The sequence below is a fragment of the Typopeltis vanoorti genome, chromosome 14, assembly GCF_054136105.1.
Source record: "Typopeltis vanoorti isolate ZY-2024b chromosome 14, IOZ_Tvanoo_1.0, whole genome shotgun sequence".
NCBI lineage: Eukaryota > Metazoa > Arthropoda > Arachnida > Uropygi > Thelyphonidae > Typopeltis > Typopeltis vanoorti.
In genome coordinates, this window is record NC_143562.1 from 14,625,418 (window position 1) to 14,647,729 (window position 22,312).

The 22,312-nt window shown below is 36.8% G+C and overlaps 1 protein-coding gene across 1 annotated transcript; it reads left to right on the forward strand.

Moving 5' to 3' along the window:
• Positions 1–768: 768 nt before the first annotated feature.
• On the forward strand, positions 769–16,585 carry LOC150099245 (glutathione S-transferase 1-like). The gene is made up of 5 exons (XM_090403818.1): positions 769–970; positions 12,427–12,485; positions 13,926–14,067; positions 14,551–14,715; positions 16,302–16,585. Exons 1-5 carry the CDS (start codon positions 830–832, stop codon positions 16,443–16,445), a joined length of 651 nt encoding a protein of 216 aa, XP_090259944.1. The 5' UTR covers positions 769–829; the 3' UTR covers positions 16,446–16,585.
• Positions 16,586–22,312: the final 5,727 nt, after the last annotated feature.

Genomic DNA, 22,312 nt, shown 5'->3' on the forward strand with positions numbered 1-22,312 from the left:
ATAGACAGTGCAGATAAAGGAGCGTTGATAACATGTACACTACTATATACGCCCATGGACAAATCATGGCCATCAAAAGTGTTTAGTCGCCAGGAATATATATTCTGGAGAGTTGAGTAGACAGAATCACATGACGCAGTTTTAATTCTTGTTCATTCATTTATGCCTTCTAACTGTTCTGAAGGTGCGTTTGTGTTTGTACAGAAGTCACAGAAATGTTTACAATAGAAAGTTGTAAACGTTTAAAGCGAAATTTAGTGACCCCATACTGGGGGACGGGCACTAATTTTTTTTTCAAATAGAGAAAAAGCGCTGCCTTACATGAAAAATAATTATAGATCAAATACAGCTAATTTAAAACATGGCAAATCTCTTGATGATGATGATGATGATGATGATAATAATAATAATAATAACAATATTTTTTCTGATAAACCAGAATTCACAACAAAGGAATAATATAAATAAGTAAATATGCAATGCAATATAACTTCTTAGAATCTTCGAATACTCATTGATATTTATTAAGTTTAAACTGCCTTTTATTCATCCATATCTTTAAAAATGATTGATATATATACAAGCGATATTAACAGATATTCTCTTTTTTATTATTATTTTTGTTTCATCACGTGACGACTACGTGCCATCAACATCAGTTTGATAGCTCACTTACCGCTTGTCTGTTTCTGGCACTTTGCCAGGACCAATGACTGCCCAGAAAGAAAATTCTTGCTATTATGAAATATGATGTCAACGCTTCACTTTGTAGTTTCCATGAGGACGCGTTAGTTCGTAGTTTAGTTGTTAGTAGCTAACGAAACCAATCATGACTATCTTGTTGTACAAAATGAAGGGAAGCCCTCCTTGCCTTGCAGTTGAATATGCCGCTAAACACCTTGGAATTGAGTTGAAACTCAAGGAATTGGATTACGAAACTAAGGAATTCCTAAAGCCCGAATTTCTTGAAGTAAGTTGATTAGTGTTTAACTGGAATTTTAACTTCGAGTTTGAACTTTAACAAAGTTAATTTCATCTGTTTAGAACTGCATTTCACAAATATAATTAAATTAATAAATATATAATATGAAACATAAAAATAATAAATATTAATAATACTAAATAAATAAAATAAATAGCAAGCGAAATTAAAAATATTATCAACTAGGTCAGACACTGCATACTCTCGTTCAAAAGGCTTGCAGATCAGAGAATTTTGAAAGTATATACTATGGAAAGATTTATCCTGCATTATTGTCACATACGTGTAAGTTAAATTTTAAACAATAGAAGCTGTTTTTTAACTACTACAGAGAAAAAAAAACAGTTTTTTTTTCTACTGATTAGATTGCTAATATGTTATGTAGAGTTCCCGTAAATTCACGACTTTCAAGGTTTGCTATTGCATAACGAACTGCTGTCTGTTTAATATTACAAAGTGAACTTTATGGTAATGTGTACGATGTGTTTTATACTCAGGAAGTTTTTAGACCTCTAATAAGAAGGACATGATGGCCTCATACCAACGCAGAACGTTACTGTTTCATAGGGTAAAGCAAAATGCTTTTTTATACTCCCCGTTGTCTGATATCTAGGATACAATGAAGGGAAAAATTTATGAGTTGTTAGCTCGCCCTGTACGGGCATGAGGATTACGTATTTTCACTTGATATCAAAATGGCTTTAGGTCTTTTTCATTGTAGTTTGTAGCTTGTTGTATCAGAAGTCGTTTTCAAGAAATTTGCTGCTAGAGTGTAAGAATGATATATGGGATATTTGTGTCCCAATGAAGCTGAGTGTTGCGACGAACCATTGAGTATTTAGCATCATCCCTAAACATTTGTTTTGCACTCGTGCAATTAAGGGTATTAACATTGGAGGTATGGCTGTAGAATCATATGTAATTAGAGGACGAATCACCATCGGTATCCAAGCATTTGGACTCTTGTGTTTAATTTGCTGTTTCTGTTAATCAAGGGGTGGAGTTGGGCGATGACTTTAGATACCTTTGCACGTATGTTCGTAATATGGTTGTTGAAGCTTAATCTTTTTTCCTGTGACCTCCGAGATACCTGGCTTCTATTTGCCATGGAGTGTTGGTAATAAACAGAAAGACGTCCCCTTTGGTAGATGCTAATCTTCTAGTGAAGAGTGTAGCTATAATTTTCTTAGGGTTAACTAGCAATCTCCAGTCAGAAAACCATTGTTCTAGTTTTAGAATGTTTTCTTGAAGTGTTTTGGTTACGAAGTGTGGCTAAAACAGCCGTGAGTCACCTGCTTAAAGGGCCATAATAGATGACATTGAGGATATCTGTTATATACATTGAAAATAGAATCGGGGCCAGTAAGGATCCTTGTGCAACCCCAACCAAAATTCGACGTTGGGTTAAGACTGTTCCGTTTATCTTGACCTGTATCTTTCTCTTCATGAGATATGATTTGATTAATTGTATCACATTTAGCAATTGTCAAAAACCTTTGCGATGTCAATGAATGCCGCACCAGAATGTTGTTTCCAGTTGTATCCGGTGGTGATGTATTCGATCAGTCTGTGTATTTGTTGGGCGGTGCTATAATATCGACGGAAGCCAAATTGTTCTTCTGGAATGATTTTTAGATTGTCGACTGATTCTTGAAGTCTGAAGAGGATGATTTTTTCAGAAAATTTTCCTAGATTTGTTAGCAAACTAAGGGAGCTAAAATTTTCAAATAGAGGTGAATCTTTGCCCGGTTTGTAGACTTGAACAATGTGAGCAATTTTCCAAGAGGAGGGAAAATATTGAATTCTGAGGATTGCATTTACGATGCTAGCAAGATGTACAATAGCTTTACGGGGTAATAATTTAATACCTTGGAAGAGAGATACAGTAGTCTCCCTGTTATCCGCGGGGAATGCGTTCCAAGACATTCCGCGAATGTGTGAAACTATCTGCGGGACAGTACTGAACCCTACATGTATTGTGTATTTTTCTATACATACATACCTTTGATAAAATTTAATTTATAAATTAGACACAGTAAGAGAATAACAACAATAGTAGTATGGCAGCCACTTCTGACCAGATCAAGATTAAGATAATATAAGGAATCGTGACGTGATTGGTTCATAAGAAGATGATGTCATTGTGTGTGTGAATTCATGTGTTTGGAATGTTTGGAATTTCCCTAGGAATATATGTGTCAATGGCTTCAGTTCTTGTGTTTTGGTTCGCGTATGGAATTATGGGTGATGGTACAGATAAGGATTCGTGTCGTGAATGGTGGGACACTTCTGACCAGATCAAGATAAGATAAGGAATCGTGGCGTGAATGTTTGTTATTATCAGATGAAGATAAGTGACGTGAGTTGTTAATTGTAAATAAGTGACGTTATTGTTTTGAATGGAAAAGGAAGATATTAGTGGATAAGGATCCGTGGCGTGGTTGGTGGGATACTATGAACAAAATAGGGTAGGGTGATTATGGGGGGAAGCGACGTCCATGTCATGGATGTGTACTGTTATGAGTTGTAGATAAGTAAATGGTTTGCGTATGGCATGATGGGTGATGGATAGTGATAAAATAAATTTTGGAATTTCGCTGTACCCCGCTTCTGTCAGGGACATCACGTGGTGTGTTGGGTTAGTGTAAAGCATTGTGGGTTTTATTTAGAGATAAGGAATCGTCACGTTATGTGTTTGGAAATTTCTGGGGAACAAATGTCTTTCTGTGATGTCGCATGGTGTTTTTGGTTTGCCTATGGAATTGTGGGCGATGTTTTTGATAATTAGATATCTTGGAATTTTCCCAGGATGACACACACATCAGTCATTGTCGTCATGTTTTGTCTTTGATTGTCTATAGATGCAGCGGCGGTCCGTTAACTTTGGGGGGCCCTGGACTAACACTCTTTGGGGGCCTATCCAATTAACCAAAATTAACCCAAGTTTGGATTAGTTGTGACAAGTCATTTGCCATTTTGTCGAAAAACTTTTTTTTATCCTTTTTTAATAGAAAAAATTATAGGCAACAGACATTGAAGAACTTTTTTATTTTATATGATGTACTTGGATATACAAACTTTTATATACAGTTATAATGAAAAATGTTTTGTATACAAAACAAACATAAATAAAAAATATTAGGTATTACTTTTAGTAACAAACAAAAAAAACGAAACAACAAATTCTCACGTTAAGAATAAAGACTAAGAAAAAATAATAATAATACTTATTCTTAAAAGTAAAATAAATAAACATTCCAAGAGTTATATAATGTAAGTTTTTAATACCTTAAAGAGACATTTAAAGAGTAACCCTTCTGCATTTTTGCGCTGCAAATTCTTTTATTTGATCATCGCATTGTAATTCTTTGGTTAAATCACAGTTTATGGAAAGAATTGATAAATAATTTAATATTTCATTCGTCATTGTTGTCCTATATTTGTTTTCTATATAGGACATCCTGAAGAAGGATCGCTCTGTCTCACAGGTGGTGATTTCTGTGCCTCTCTTCGAAAATCAAGTTCTCATCTATATTGTCACTAAACGTTTTTAATATGTTCATGATATCACCGTAACTATTTTTAACGCTCTAACAGCATCTTACTGACAAGACCATCTAGTCTGGCTTAAACCTTTTATCGAAAATTTTAGTTTTTTCACGATTTAGAAGCTCCCATCTATGGGTAGATGCAGAAAAGAAAACATAAATTTGTTGCACTATTCCAGAAAAGTTCACCATTTGAGTTGCAACTTTAATCGCTTCTCCTCCAAATAGATTTGCGCAGCACACGGCACATAATCAGAGTATTTATTTTTTGGTTTGAAATGTGCTTGCACACCATTGTATCGGCCGCACATATTTGCCGCATTCTCAAAAGTCTGTCCTCTACAATTATCCAATGGCAGTCCCTTTTTTTCTAGAAATTCTTGTAAGGAATTGAATAAAGATAGGCCAATGTGACTACAAATTTTGATGCAAGATACACGTCTTTCATACACTTTTCCCTCAAAACAATATCGTACTATAATAGCTAGTTGGTCATTGTGGGACAAATCTTGTGTCGAGTCCATCACAATTGAGTAGTGTGCTTTGCATCGTCATTTATTTCAGCTATAATTCTTTTTATGACTTGTTTTCCCATAATCTCTATTATTTGTTCATAAACTGTTTTTGATAAGTACGAAGTGAAAGGCTTTGGGCACAGTTCTCGTTGTTGGATATGTTTGCGCATGAATGGATCGAACTCTGCTAGTAATTCCAGAGCCCCCCCCCCCATAAAATTACCATTGTGCGGGGGCCAAATATTTCCTTGTGACCTCTGAATGCTAAGCCTCTTACATGTAAATATTTCACAACTGCAATAGCACGTTTTAGGACATTGTGGTAATATGCCGTATCTTTTCTCTGCAACTGTGTGTCAATAACACACTTATTCTCTTTAGGTGTTAACCATACTAACAATGATTTCCTATGTTCATTAGAATTTTCGTGCCTTTCTAAACATGGTCCTATATGTTTCCAGTCAGAGAAGCCGGTTGTGTATTGAGAAGGGATTTCAGAGAAAAGTTTGCACACTAGACAAAAAACACTTCCCATACTGGTAGAATAGCACAACCAAGACCTTTCCAGTAATTGACCATTTTTAATTTTTTTTCGCAAAGAACTTATTTGAAAAATATATATCCCGTTTCAACAAGATATTACAAAGAACAAAACCTTGTTGAAACTGGATATATATTTTTTGGATCTTTATTTTGGAAATAAGTCATTTCATGTGAGAGACAGTGATTAATAAAATTCTCATTTAGCTGTGTAGGCCACACACCTACGTCAACATATTTAGCAAGCAATTCTGCATTTTTTAAAGTCTGTTCTGCCTCTTTATCTTCTTGCAAAACAGCAACAGAGACTTCAGAGAGCTGGTCATCGTCTGGGTCTTGTATATTTTTATCTGATACTGAATGTCCGTCAACGTCAACATTGTTTTTAGAGGTTCTCGGTTGTGATTTTAGTCCTAGTAATTCTTCGTTATTGTTATATACATTTTGTTGTTTTTTCTGTTTCTCTTCGGTTAAGTTATTCTCTCTTTCGCTTATTACTGCACCTATATCGTTTAGATTTTCATTTTTATTTTCCAATACAAAAAAATTTGAAATTTTGGTACATTTACTTCTTTCTTTTTCTTTATTTAATTTTATTTTTTGTTTTTCAGCTCCGCTTTTATATTTTCTACCAGACATATTTTTAGGTATTTATTTAATCTGAAAAGAAATAAAAAAAACTAAAGAAAATCCACCACCGTATTAGGTTGTTTAACATTTAATCTATATTTATTTAGTATTTAGTAAACATTGCCGATACTTACCAGTGAAGAAACGAAACACCTCACTGAACAAATGACTGTTTAATATTCAACTATACTGTACTATACATAACCTCAAATGTCAAACAGTGAGAGCATAAAGTATATATGTGAGAGCTACGCTAAGCTAACAAGCTTTAGATGAGCTGGATGAGCTAGACTTGCATTACCATTCCGACTTGCTATATTATGTGCATAATTTACAAATGACAAAGTATATTTTGATTTTACCGACTACCGACAGAGGCGATAGAAGACAGAACCGTATTTACTATTTACTGTCATTTAAAACCTTGATATTTGATATTTAATTCAAATCCAATAATGTTGCAAATTAACGATTTTAACGTTACCTAGGTACGAAAAAAGTTTGTATAATTTATTTTTTCTTGAATTTGTAATTTAAATTGGTTTTATTTTTATTTTTTGACTGCGAAGAGGCCCTTTGATTGAACGGGGCCCTGGGCTGAAGCTTATAATGCCACGAAACCGTTTGTTCATTTAAGTTTACACATTTTATTTCACAGATAGTATTTACAATGTAATATGCAGAAATAGGAATTTACAAGTAGCACCAATGTGCTACTTGTAAATTCCTATTTCTATTCTATTTCTATTCTAGCATGTGGTGTTTTTCTTGTCATAAACATTTCTTTGATGAGACATGTGCGAATTGGTGATTTTGACACTGCTTCTCATATGAGAATAGACAGTTCAAAATACATAAGTATAAATAGTTCTGCTATCATAACAAACATCTGCCACCTTTGCGATGGTTCTTGATTTTCACTTGCAAAGAAAAAAATTATTGTTAGTGATAGAAAAGTTAGCAGATTACTATAATCCTAATACAGTAGTTAGTTTTGGAAGTATCAAAGCTTTACAGAAACATACAAATTTGTCACATGAAACCGTGAAAAGTTGGCTAGCAACACAGCCTACTTATGTGAGACATAAACCCTTTAGAAGAAAGTTTAAACGCAATCCAATCAAAGTCCCGACACTTTTACACACTTTTCAATGTGATTTGACAGATATGTCATCTCATGCAAAAGAGAATGGGATGGAGATGTTTCCATATTGTATGCATTGATTGTTTTTCCCGATTTGCGTGGGTTCGAACACTGAAGAAGAAATCAGCAGACGATGTTGTTAATGCTTTCGAGTCTATTTTTAAAGAAGTGCTATGTTACATAAACACAGATCAAGGAAAAGAGTTTTGCAACAAGAAAGTTCGTGTTTAACAACCGAGCTTCAGTTAGAACTTCATTGGCTACTGTATAAGTAAAGCCATCTGTAAAAATAAGTACGATCCCTCGACCACTCAATGGTGGCCGTCCAACTCAGCGTTGGCTCCACTCAGTGACGAGCTTCCCCACCCCCGCTCATATTCCAGGTAAAATCATCCACCAACACAGCCCCTCACCGGGCCATGCCGGAGAACACCCTCCCTGGAGACTCAAAACGCTCTCTCAGGCAAACCCTCACTCACCCGGAGCAAACCTAAGAGAGCGAAACTCAGCGTACCAGCAACAGCCGAGCCTGAGTTGAACTTCATTGGCTACAGCATTGCCATATGCTAAGGTAAAACCGTCTCTAAAAATTCGAACGATCCCTAGGCCACTCAATCGTGGGCGAAAGACCGTCCATTTCAGCGTTGGCTCCACTCCGTGATGGCCTTCCACCAACCACCACCAAGCAGAACCGCTCATATTGCGAAGAAATGCATTCACCGACAAAGTCCCTCAGCGGGCCCTGCCGGAGAACACTTTCCCCGGAGACTCAAATTGCTCCCTTAAGGCAAAAACCATAAGAGAGCGAACTCAATCTCTCGAATCTCTGCGCCCCAGGGGGTAAGAGCAACAGCCAAGCCTCAGTTAAACTTCATTGGCTACACCATTGCAATTCGTTACCATGGAAGTCCTAAAAAGGACTGATCTATCTATCTTCCATTTTTTTCTTTCTATCCCGTTACAGCAAGTTATAGGAATGTATCCTTATAGTCCTTATAAGGACTGGCTTAAAGGGGCGAAGCTGAATGCTTTTCATCTTCCCCATTATCTGTAGAGGACAGTGTAGGGATAAGGTATTATTGAGCTATTAAAGCTCTGATCATGGCAGGAGGGTAACAGCAATAGCCGAGCCTCAGTTAGAACTTCTTTGGCTACAGCATTGCCATCCATTACCCCCAAGGGTATTGGATTGAATGAATCAATCACCGACTATGTAAGTAAAGGTGAAATCTCAAAAATACGGACGATCTCTAGGCCACTCCATAGTGGGCGAAAGACCGTCCTAATCTCAGCGTTGGTTCCACTCAGTGACGGGCTCCCCGACCACTGAGCAGAACCGCTCAAATTCCGAGGAAAATAATTCACCGACAAAGCCCCTCAGCGGGCCTTGCCGGAGAACACCTTCCCCGGAGACTCAAAGTGCTCCCTTAAGGCAAAAACCTTAAGAGAGCGAACTCAAATACTCATCGCCCAAGGGGGTAACAGCAACAGCCGAACCTCAGTTAAACTTCATTGGTACAGCATTGCATTGTTGCCATCCGTTACCCCCAAGGGCATTAATGAACCAATCGACCATGTAAGTAAAGGTTCAATCTCAAAAATATCGGACGATCTCTAGGCCACTCATTCGTGGGCGAAAGACCGTCCAAATCTCCTCGTTGGTTCTACTCAGTGAAACTCGAGTACCGAGCAGAACCGCTCAAATTCCGAGGAAAATAATTCACCGACAAAGCCCCTCAGCGGGCCGTGCCGGAGAACACCTTCCCCGGAGACTCAAAGTGCTCCCTTAAGGCAAAAACCTTAAGAGAGCGAACTCAAATACTCATCGCCCAAGGGGGTAACAGCAACAGCCGAACCTCAGTTAAACTTCATTGGTACAGCATTGCATTGTTGCCATCCGTTACCCCCAAGGGCATTAATGAACCAATCGACCATGTAAGTAAAGGTTCAATCTCAAAAATATCGGACGATCTCTAGGCCACTCATTCGTGGGCGAAAGACCGTCCAAATCTTCGCGTTGGTTCTACTCAGTGAAACTCGAGTACCGAGCAGAACCGCTCATATTCCGAGGAAAATAATTCACCGACAAAGCCCCTCAGCGGGCCGTGCCAGAGAACACTTTTCCCGGAGACTCAAAGTGCTCCTTTAAGGCAAAAACCCCAAGAGAGCGAACTCAAAAACTCATCGCCCAAGTGGGTAACAGCAACAGTCGAACCTCAGTTAAACTTCAGTGGTACAGCTTTGCGTTGCTATCCATCACCCCAAGGGCATTAATGAACCAATCGACCGCATCTCACGGTCGATTGATCCCTCTCCACCGTTATAGGAATATAGGAATGTATCTGTTACAGCAAGTTATATGTAGGTGACAACTGTTAGGAAAACAAATGGTAGAAAATTTAGATTTTAAAAATTAAAACTGTGATTTAAACTTCATGAACCTTTAATAAAGACAGTTATGTTTCTTTTTTAAACATAAACTTTATTATTAACAATGAATGAAGAAAAACTAAGATAAAGCTAGTGAGCTGAGGAGAAATGGCTTAAATGCACGATGAGGGAGACTAAGTATGTTATCAGCATAGCAAAAATCAAACTTGAAAAATGGACACCAACATTAATAAAATAATGATGTCACGTGACATAAAGATTTTACAAAGTCGAAGAATTTATGACATCTTCATGCAACTAAAGTTTCACTTGGCAAAAAATTTATATATATATATATATATATATATCTACTTTATATATATAAAATGATAACCTTTTCATGTCACGTTTTTTGTGAAGTTATTTGAAACGTTTTGAAACTCAGGGGCTACCGTGACTGTCGAGCCTTCAAAAGGGGACGACGTCCCCACTGGCGCCTACGGCGCCCAAACCCTCCAGTTTCTGCACTGGTAGGCAGTTTCTCCTTGAATTCTGATTATTCGAATTTTGAAAACTTGAAAGGGGCGGTTCCGCCCCACTGGCGCCTACGGCGCCCCCCCACAAGTTCCAGACTGGTAGGCGGTTCTCCTTGAATTCTGGTGACTCGAATTTTGAAGACTCGACACTCAGGGTAGCCCCTGAGTTTCAAAACGTTTCAAATAACTTGCCAAAAATGTTACATAGAAAATACATAAAAAAGCCCATCATTTTTTTATATATAGGGTAGATATAAATAAAGTTATTATAAAATTAGGAATGTTATTATTATTATTATTATTATTATTATTATTATTATTATTATTATTATTATTATTATTATTATTATTATTATTATTTTAGACCTTCAGGGTGTCAAGGACTCATCGAGGGAGGCTGTAAATTACCCAATTCAGCTATCATACCTTCCCTTAAATTCATTTACACTAGATGCACTCACTTCACCTAAGGGCAAATTATTCCACTCACTCACTGCTCTCTGGGAGAAAAACCTAGTCTTACCCTTTCTTGACTGAGAACAATGTTAACGTCCATGGATGCCCCCGTGTTCTCTCCCGCCTTCCATATAACGAAAAATTTCATCATTTGAAATGCTATAACACCCATTCAAAAGTTTATAGACCTCCATCTTATCACCCCTCTTTCGCCTGTTAACCAGACTCTGCAATCCTCATGATCGCAATCTGTCCTCATAATCTAAATCCCATAATCCGGATATAATCTTTGTAACTCTTCTTTGCACCCTATCCACAGCTTCTTTCTCCCCTTAGATCCCGGGAGACCAAATCTACGCACAGTAGTCCAAGTGTGGTCTTATCAAAGCTTTATAAACAGGCAAAATTACTTCCTTATCCTTATATGTCAAGGTTCGCTTCAGCATAGAAATTATCCTCTGAGTTGTATTTGCAACTTTTGCTATGTGATCTTTGAACTTTAAATTCTTATCCACCATGATCCCTTGCCTCTTCAGTTTCTTGTAGCATAACCCCGCCAATATAATATGCCGGTGGATCTCTAATCACGGCAAAGCGCATAACTTTACACTGACTAACATTAAACTGACAGCCATTTTCGTTTGCCCAGATTTCCAGTCTATTCAAATCATTTTGTAATTGCTGAATATCAGTAGCATCCCTGATTACCCTACCTATCTTGGCACCATCAGCAAACAATTGCAAATCTGATGATAAACCCTGCTTGAAGTCATTAATGTATAGATTGAACAATAATGGGCCAAGGACTGAACCCTGGTACACTACTGGTTACCTAAAATCTGGTAGATTCACACCCACTGTATACAACTTTTTGATATCTGTCTGTTAACCACTCCCTGATCCAAGCCAATAGATTATTATTATATAGAAAGGCATTTTCTAGCACTATGCTTCTGGAAGCTGTACACATTTGATAAAATGAGGTTTTAGGGACATCACACAGTTATAAGTGATTGCAAAAAACAACAACTAAAGAACTATATGAATATTAGTCAAGAGAAGCTTTTTTTTTTCATTTGCAAATGTCAGTTTTAAAGCTGAGGGTTGCCAGTCGCTAAATAATAATAATAAGCATTATTTTATTAAATAAATGTTTATATATTCAATTAAAGTATTTATAGGAGAAAAGGTTATTTTAACAAGTTTTTTTAAAGATAAATACATTTGATTAATACAATTTTATCTTAATGGTAGGGAGGTACGTACTTGACGAAATATCCTAATGTGTGAAGTTGAAAAGGGGAAAAAATATAAATATGATTACGTACGGAACAGAAGTCTTTCGAACTAGAATCTATTCTCATCTGATGGATGCTCATTGCATATTTTGATTTTTATAGGTTACTGATCAATGTAATTAAATATTTCAACACTTGATGGCATGCTGTTTTTAAACTTAGCATTTTTTTTAACATTCTGTTCTTTAAATGATTTCGTTCCCTGTGCTTACACAAGAATGGATTAAAAGAAGATACAAAAATAAGCGCACTGCTTTCCACTTCTCTTTCAAGAATTTCGAAAGATGTAATGAATGTGCGATTAATTAATTTCTTTAATTCTTATAGAATTATTTGCGTATTCATTTAATTGTGATTGTTGTGCACATTTTATTATAGAATCTTTAACTTGATTTTTTCCCCCTTAGATAAATCCGCAACATACTGTTCCTACAATAGACGACAATGGATTCATCTTATGGGAAAGGTAAGTAATTTGAAGTGTAATTATTTTTTATTATTATTATTTGATATTATTCCACATAGAGGAAATGGAGAAGAAAGGAATAATTGATGATTTCCTCGATTAATAACACTAACAAAACTGAAATCTATGAATTAGCATAAATTCCTTTCGGAATAACTACATAAAAACAGTGAATCTTATAAGTCCTGATAAGGACTGGCTTAAAGGGGCGAAGCAAGAATGCTTTTCATCTTCCCCGTTATCTGTAGAGGACTGTGTAGAGATAAGGTGTTATTGAGCTATTAAAGCTCTGATCATGGCAGGAGGGTAACAGAAATAGCCGAACCTCAGTTAGAACTTCATTGGCTACAGCATTGCCATCCATTACCCTCCAAGGGTATTAATCTTAATCACCGCATCTCACGGTCGATTGATTATTCTTAACAGTGAATCTTGAACTTGAACTTGAACTTAATTGGTTGATGGACTGAGTCCTTGACTCTTTATCCCTTCATCTGGATTTTAGATTGTGGGTGATGAGATTATTGTGGGTAATTTACCCGCTCATTGTGAGCATTGAAGCTGTATCAGCTTTCTCTTGCGATGGAGGATTTCGGTTTTTTGTGTTTGAAACGATCTGAGGGCTTGTAGTCCGCTGCCTGTCGAACTAACTGATTTGGGTGATTATCCGTGATTGTGAAGAATTTCTCTGCAATGCTTGTCATGTAGGTCTTAATATCTGGAAGATTGGCTTCTTGATGTAACTGGATGTTTCTGATGAACCATGGGGCATTAAATGCCATTCTTAGGCATTTATTCTGTATTATCTGAAGTCTGTTGATGTTGCTTTTAGTCGTGTGACCCCAAGTTGGAGAGGCATAAGTTAGTTGCGGTCTGATTACCGATTTGAAAAGTAAGATTTTGTAGCTTATGCTTAGGAAGCTGTTCCTGTTCAAAAGTGGATATAGCTGTGCTATAGTCTGACTTGCCTTAGTGGCAACACTATCCATATGTGACTTGAAGTTTAGACGTCTATCAAGATGAATTCCCAGATATTTGGTAGAATTGCGCCAAGGGATGATTTTACCAAACATTTGTATGCTTGTATTCGGTTCTGCTTTACGTCTGGTGAAAAGTACTGCAGAGCTTTTGTTCGGATTAACAGTGAATCTACTGTGTATTTTATTTAAAATTATGAACTTATTGTATAAATTTAATGGTGTATAAGTTCATTTCATTTATTTTGTTTTACATATTCAGTATATTTTGGTATTATTAATGTATTCATTTTTATTTATTTATTTACTTTAATATATTTTAATTTAATTCTGAAAATAATGAATAAAATATGATATAAATTTGCAAACCGTCTAATGAAAAATAGAAAAACACAAATGGATTCATGTTATGACTCGACTTATGTTTTCATAATTATTTCCTTTTTTCTCTCTTTACGAATAGCCGAGCTATTATGGCTTACTTAGTGAACAAGTATGCACCTGAAAGTTCTCTCTACCCGAAGGATCCTCAGAAGAGGGCGGTGGTTGATCGATTGTTCTATTTTGATATTGGAACTCTGTATAAATCTCTAGCCGAGGCACTGGTAAGTGGGATTTTATTCATGCGTGTTAATTGCATGCGTTCTCCATGAGGTGGGCTAACTCTCCTTCAGTTGAAAACGTTCCTTGGACCGTAGTCGTCATTTGAATTCTAGTCTTTTCTTTTAAAAATAAAGACAATCACTTCGAGGCCATTTATGAATTGTGAGCACTGAAACCTAAAATATCTCATAAAAATAATTTGTATACAGTATAAATCTCTTTGCTCAAAATCTGTTTTCTCAATATTGCTATTACGTAGAATTTTCAGCGATCACATGGTGTTTTTTGGTCAAATTTTTAATAAACTTTTAATCAAATCATTATTTTATGCTTTCCACTAATAATGATAGATTTAGACTGCATGATTTGATAACAAAAATTGCCATTCTTTATTTATTTTGATGTAAAATAATTTTGTTGAAGTACTTTATGCACATCAAAATATTTGACGCTTTCATTCTACGGTTTCTTTTATTTATTTTTAGTATCCGGAACTGTTTGAAGGGAAGCCAGCTCCAGAAGACAAAAAAGAGAACTTGAAAAATGCTCTGAAGCTCTTGGACGGATTCCTTAGCAAGCACAAATACGTAGCTGGCGATCACCTCACTTTGGCCGATCTTTCCATCCTTGCAGGACTCATCATGACGGAGGTAAAATATATGATGGTCGTTTATGAATAGAAAGTAGAAAGAGCCTGAGTAATAAATTACAGAGCTCTAGGATACTCTGTCAATCCCTGATAAAGATTCTTCGAATAAGACAGAAATTCTATTCTTTTCATTCATATTTTATTGGGGAAAAAATTGCTCGTACTAAGCTACGATAACGAATAGGAATTTCACAATGCTAGCTGATTTTTATCCCATAATGCACCAAACCAATTTACTTTCACAACACTTGTATATTGCATTCGTTATGCTGATAGTCCTTTTCCAAGTATTTTATTTATAAATTTTTGTTTGCTTATTGAGATCTATGAAAACAAGAACATAATTTCTTGTTAGAGATTTATTAATATATTCGATAAAATCATAATTTAAAAATTTTTAAGTGGTACAAAAATTTTGAAGCAAAAAATTCTGTTTATTTTTTCGCTTCAAGTATATGTTCGCTAAGTTCTTTTCGGTATTCTGCACATAAATCCAACTCGGCGCATGTACCTTCATAGGACGGTGACGTCACCAAACTGCGTATTTCTTACTGGTCAGCATGGTGTTTCCGGTTAGTCAGCTCATCCAAGAATAATATATTTACCAACTTGCAAAGGACTAATTAACACTGTTGCAACTAATAGGCTAATACCAATGATAAAAATATAAAACTCGAAAACTGATTTGCATATTAACTACATATCGTTTGAAGATTTTCGGAGTTTCACCTCACAGACAGAATTACAAAAACAAATGGTAATTAACATGATGTGAATCGTAATATTTTGATTTACTTGTGAAGGTATCTTTCTTCGAAAGGTATAATGAAAATTTCCGTCATTATTTTATGCCAAAAAGTTTAATAATCTCTCCATTATTATTTTATAAAAATTAACAAAAAATATTCGAAAATTCCAGAGCTTAAGAAAAACAATACCTATGCGAATTTCCATTGGGCAAATAAAAAGGCGTGAATATTTTCAACTTTCAACTTTATTGGGTTAAAGTGTGAAGCAGATAGATGCTTTTCATATTCCCCGCTGTCCCGTGAGAAAACTGTGAGAGGGAAAATATTAATGAGCCTGTTGCTCGCCCTGATTGGGCGAGCAACAGGCTCATTGAGGTTGCAGTTTAGAATAGCTTTTGGTCTTTTGCGCTTGGTGTAATCTGTTCCGTCGTAATTTGCAGCTAGTTGAACTAGATTATTAGGAAGCACAGATGCTATTGAAAAGAACTTAGTTGCTACTGCCTGAATGAAGCTATAAATATAGGGGCTTCTGTGTCCCAGTGAAGTTGCACAGTGCGTATGAACCATGGTGCGTTCAGGATTATTTCTACCATCTTCTCCCGTCAACAATATATATATTTTAGCAGGTCTTCGGTTTTATCAGTATTTCTTATTGAAATTTTTAGTGGATGTTTTTAAAAACTGTTGTTTTTTTATAATGATTTTAAATGTATGATGTAAAATAATGATAGATTAATATTCTTTCTATAATCCTGAGTAGTAAGTTTTTATAGTGGAAGTTTTTAATTTGTATGTTACTAATAAAATGCCTTTGATGAAAATTGCCTTTTTTTTGCAGGTAGCTAACTATGACTTTAGTCTTTATCCTAAGTTGCACACTTGGATCAAGCACATGAAAAGGGAACTACCTTATTTTGAAGAATTGACCAAAGAGCCGTTACAGATACTTCGAGATTATGTTGAAGGAATTAAAAAAATTTAACAAAGAATTAAATATCAAATTTTTATTAATTTGTCAGGCATGCTTGCCTATTCCTCACTATATTAATTATTAATTAAATCAGGAATCTTGAATATATCTACCTCTCAAATGAATTATTCAATAAAGAAACTTCTTTTCAATATGTTTCTGTGTGTTATTATTAATATAAATAAAAAGTTATTTGTTTTCAGTATTCATCACAGGTAGCAACACAGTCTAGATTGATGACGGTACATGTACAAGATGCGCATTCTCATGTTTTTAGCTGTGTTAAGCAGTCTCAAATGGCAACCAAGGTCGGGAAATAGGGTGCTGTTGTGAGTTTTTCGTGAACAAAAGGACTTCATGAAAAAGACATTGATAATGAGATGCATCCTGTTTATGCTAAGAAGAGTTTGTCACTTGCAACAGTTTACGAATCGGTCTAGAAATTTTAGCATGCGCGCCCAACAATCACAACAAAGACCAGTTCAGTCGGACTTCGTCAGCCTCCATTCACCTCCAACATTCGCTTTACATCCCCGACCTCACCACAACGGACGTTCATCTATTTGGCCTGCTGAAATCAGCAAGGTGGTGGCAAACATTTTGCTGTTGATCAGGAGGTTGAAAATGAAATTCAGAGTTGGAGTAGAAGAGTTAAAAAAATGTTAACTCTTCTCTTCTAGAAACGACGATGAAGTTGTTCACTTTTTTTTTTCTTTTCCTAATCGATCTTCTAATCAGTGATTTGCATTGTGTGACTTGCCACTATAACGACGTCAGTCACAGGAAATATGTACTAGATGTCTAAACCCCTTTTCCATGATCTGCTCTGTGTTTTCTTTTGATTCCAACACTTTCTCCTAACAAATAAATATATAATCCAAATAAAGATATAATCCTTTCTGAAATAAGGGATTTCGTTCCCTACTTCATGAAAAATCCCCACCCTTACCAAACCGTTTGTTCACCAACAAATATTCAAAGCCGTCGACAAAAATTTAGCTGCAAAACTAAGAAAACCGAATTTTTTTTAAGCAACTAAAAATCGTAAACAAAAAAGCTTACTCAGTAAGGATCACATGAAAAAATGTTGTCTCTACTCATCTGGCCATCGAGCCTTCTGGATCCTCGCTAAAACTGTAGGGGAAACGCCTACTTCTCCATCTTGCATATCCTTCTGTGACCATGGTAACATCACTTAAAATAAAGCAGTTTCTTGTCAGCACTCTTTTCCTCCAACTATTGTGAACAATTCCCAGGCAAATCATCTCTTACTCTTCCACGAAATGATCACAGCCTGCCTCATCTGATCTTTCACAAGAACGACATCAACAAAATTCTCTCCTGTATTGATTCGAATAAATATCCAGGTCCAGATGGTAACCGCCTACTAGTTGCGCTCAAGAATTAATATCCATCGTACATCTCCCGTAAAAATTGACATATCCGATAGCATTGAAGCAAGCTACCTTTATCCAGCCTCTCCATAATAAAGTGAAGCTATCCCATTGCCCTCGCCTTAATACTAGCGAGAGTGACAGAAAATGTCATTAACAACCACCTTCTTCACTACACAGCAACCCATCAGCTAATAAGTGATCACCAGTACCGATTCCCCCATTCCCATTATATATAGCAGATCTATTCTCTCTCTCTCTCCCACCTAACCCATCTTTGGGCACAGCGTGTGAAAAAATTTGGAGAAGCTCACGTGATTAGTATTTATTTTTCAAATGTCTTTTGACCGTTATTTTTGATGCAACACCTCTTATAATGGTGTTGCGTCCTAACTGGTTATACTAGTTATAAAGTTCCGCCATTCGATTTAACAAATCTCAACTAATTAAACACTTTCGAGATTGTAATATTCCCATACACGACTATCTACTTTCCAAAACAAAGAAAAAATACAAACTAAAACATACCAGAAAAACCAAAAAGGCTACTATTTAAATACCTTGCATGCAATGTAATATAAATATGGGAAATCATCAATTATCATCATCGATGTCTAGGAAATTAATTCAAATTATGTGGTTCCGAATCGCTTAGCAATAAAAAGTTGTAGGATGGATATTACAGAGCACCTGAGCACTGTTCACACAACTCCATAAAGTAACGATGGTGAGATAAAGAGGGTTACTATGGGTTCCCTTGCGCCCTATTTGCTGGTGAAATTGGTTACGAAAAGTGGAGTGGCCCGATTGATGACAGCATTGACTTCATGCTTCATCTAACGACATTGGCAAAGAGAGACGCAATATTTAGTGTCATTATGAGATCACTAGGTAAAAGACTAAACTCCGAGATTTTTTCTTTAAAATGGAAATTGTTTTTAATAATGGACGTGGATTTACCTGAGAGGATGTTTAGTAAATAACACAGATGATTTGGGAATTTCTAACATGGTGAATCTATTCCATGTTCGACAAGTTTCAACAGAACATTTGCTTAATAGAATTTGAGGATACCATCGACGAGTTTGGGGGGGGCACTTGATGTTGGATCATTGGAAAGCGGAGAAAAAATAGTATAGAATCGAACAGTATATACGATTTCATGTTTCAGGTTCAGTTTCAGGTTCTCTAGCTCGAGACTGCTTACGCTTCTTTCTACTGACCACCTGATAGTCTGTAGAGTTTATCTGAGTCCACTAAGGGCTGGCTGATAGCTGGTGACATACCCCCCCCCCCCCTGGTGTTATCTTGAGAAGTGCTGGAAAGTGGATCAGGGGACTGGTAGTCCTCTGATTCGACTTCAGTAATCCGATGAATCTTTACCCTACCAGGCCATTTGGAGTTAAGGATATATCCAACATATTTGAAAACTGCAAGGGGTTCCTTAAAGTTTAGGTCATCATATGGGGTATTAATGATTAAGCCTAATCTGTAGTTTGAAGGGTGTTTTGCATGGAAGAGGACCTGCCTTGTCCCTTCCTACAACCGATTATAGACCGAAAGTGGAAAACTCCTTTTTAAACGCGGAAGGCCACTGCCGAGCACTGGGCAGGGAACAGGAGAGAGCTTGAGAAAATTTCAGTGAGATAAAATCTTACCTTGAACAAATATAACTAACAGAACGCGGTGTGGAAGATCATTATCCGCTATTCCATTTCACTATCTCATTCCAAAAAAATTTTCCCTCGAATCTATTGTGGCCTTACAGTCCTTATAAGGACTGGCTTAAAGGGGCGAAGCAAGAATGCTTTTCATCTTCCCCGTTATCTGTAGAGAACAGTGTAGGGATTAGATGTTAATGAACTATTAAAGCTCTGATCATGGCAGTGGGGTAACAGCAATAGCCGAGTCTCTGTTAGAACTTCATTGCCATCCATTACACCCCTGGGTAAATCTCTTCTCCACCTAACCAGGTCTTGTGTTCTTAAAAGAACTGGGAGATGGACTGAGTCCTTGACTCTTTATCCCGTCATCTGAATGAACAAAATCTGTGTGGATGAGATGTTATTGAGCTAAAAGCTGTAGTCATGGCTGGGTAACGGCAATAGCCAAGTCTCAGTTAAAACTTCATTGACTACAGCATTGCCATTCGTTACCCAGGAAGTCCTGCATTCTGGATACACAGGTTTTGTGTATGCATAATGCAGAACGATACTGTTTTGTTGGGTGAAGCATAAATGCTTTTCATATTCCCCTCCATCTTAAAATGAAAGTTCTTTGGGTGGAGAATTATTGAGCTTTAAGCTCGCCCTGAAAGAGCAGTGAGATTAACTGTGTTCAGCTGAACATAGAATGGATTTGGGTCTCTTGTATTTGCAGAAATCTGCTTTATTATAGCCTTAAGCTTGCTTGATCAGTGGGTTCGGATGATTAATTGTCTTATTGAAGAACGTTTCAGCTAGGTCGTGAAGAAGGGATGTGATGTAGGGAATGTTGACGTCTCTGTGAATTTGGGAGTTCTAATAAACCAAGCAGCAATCAAACTCATTCTCTGACATTTGTTCTGTATTCTCTGCAGCTGTTGAATATTTGTTTTCGAAATATGACTCCATGCAGGAGATGCGTAAGTGATAACTGGGCATATTACCATCTTGTATATGAGCAGTTTGTTCTGAGTATCGAATTTACTTTTTCTGATGATCATGGGGTAGAGCTGCGCTATTACTTTGGATGTCTTTGAACTTATGTGTTCTATATGATTGGTGAATTGTAGTTTTTTATCGAGAATTACTCAGAGATATTTGACTCTATTCTGCCATGGGATTTTAACACCTAGTAAATGTATATCTTCCTTGATTTGAGGCTTTTTTCTAGTGAACAGTATAGCTGGACGCTTCTGTGGATTGGATTGGATTCTCCAGTCCATCAACCATTTCTCTAATGTGTGAATACAGTTTTGGAGTCTTTTGACAGCTAGGTTGGGGCTGAAAGATCTTGCTAATAATGCCGTGTCATCAGCATATAATGCAGTGTTTGTTGAGCTTGGGTTTTGAGAGATATCAGCAATAGATGGAAAACAGCAAGGGGGCCAAGAGTGAGTCCTGCGGCACTCCCGCCAGAACCTTGCGTCTGGTTGATACAGTTTCATTTATTTTGACTTGCATGTATCTGTCTCTGAGGTAAGAGTGAATTATTTTAACTAGATTAGTAGGCATATTGAATGTGATGAGCTTGTAGAGAAGACCCTGATGCCATACCTTATCAAAAGCCTTTGCAGAATCTAAAAAGACTGCAGACGTATGAAGGTTGCGGTTGAGCCTTCGCAGATGTATTCGATCAGCCTGTAGATCTGCTGAACGGTGGTGTGGTTTTTACTGAATCCAAATTGCTCATTTGGGATTACACGTAGTTGGTCCGTTTGTGATTGAAGCCTAGTGAGGACTACATTTTCTGCGATCGTTCCAAGGTTAGACAGAAGACTGATAGGTCTCTAGCTTTCAAGGAGTTGGGCTTTTTTTCCAATCTTTTTGATTGGTGTGACATCTGCTATTTTCCATGTTAAAGGGAAATACTTGAGTCTGAGGATGGCATTAATTATGTTCACTAGATGTACAATGGCTTTTCTGTGGAGTAGTTTAATTATTTTTTTAATTCCATCTGAACCTAGAGCTATATTGTTCTTCAGGTGGGTTATAATGTTTATAACTTCTGCTGGAGAAGTGAGTGTGAGAGGTTCTAGGTCATCTTTTTTCGTTGTGTTATGGACTGCCTAACTCGGCGGTGAATCTTGTAGATGAGATTGATGTTCAAATTTCATATGAGGGGTGGCATTGAGTTTCCAAGCTGTCGGCCAGAGCCTCTGCCTTTTCCTTGTCAGTATAAACTATTCCTTTCGTGGTCTGAATTGGGAGTAAAAGTTGTCTTTTAGTGCGGAAGGTTCTCAGAAACTTCCAAATAGAGTTGTCTTCTGGGTTTAATTTCGTTAGCTTAGATTCCCATTCTTGGTTTCGATGTTTTTGGAGGGTTTCACGGACTTGTCTGTCTAATTTATTCAAATTTGTTTTATCTTGAGAGGTTCTTGTGTTATGATACCTATTAATGGTTTTGTTTTTCAGTCTGATTCAATTCATGATTTCCTCGGGGATCCGACCACTTGGGCGAAAGACTGTAGTTTGGATAATTGACTTTATTGCATTTTTGTTTTGATGTGAATAGCAGGGACTGGGCCAATGTGATCAGGTAGGATTCTGGAGAGTTTGTCCCAAGATAAGAAAGCGTGGGGACGGGAGAATTGTTCTTGTGTACCAAGTTGAAGCACAATAGCGTTGTGATCGGACGAAAGTTCATTTATTGTTTCCAGCTGATATTGGTATCTGATGTTTTTGAGGACGACTATGTCAAGTACCTCTGAATTTTCAGTTGAGCTGTGATGGGTGGGCTCTGTGGGTCCAGTTACGACAATAGAATGTTGCGTTGAGTAATGGT

Coding starts and splice junctions, on each gene's coding strand:
- LOC150099245 (XM_090403818.1), top strand. CDS start 830: ATGACTATCTTGTTGTACAAAATGAAGGGAAGCCCTCCTTGCCTTGCA. Junction 971..12,426: donor TAAAGCCCGAATTTCTTGAA/GTAAGTTGATTA, acceptor TTTCCCCCTTAG/ATAAATCCGCAACATACTGT. Junction 14,068..14,550: donor AATCTCTAGCCGAGGCACTG/GTAAGTGGGATT, acceptor ATTTATTTTTAG/TATCCGGAACTGTTTGAAGG.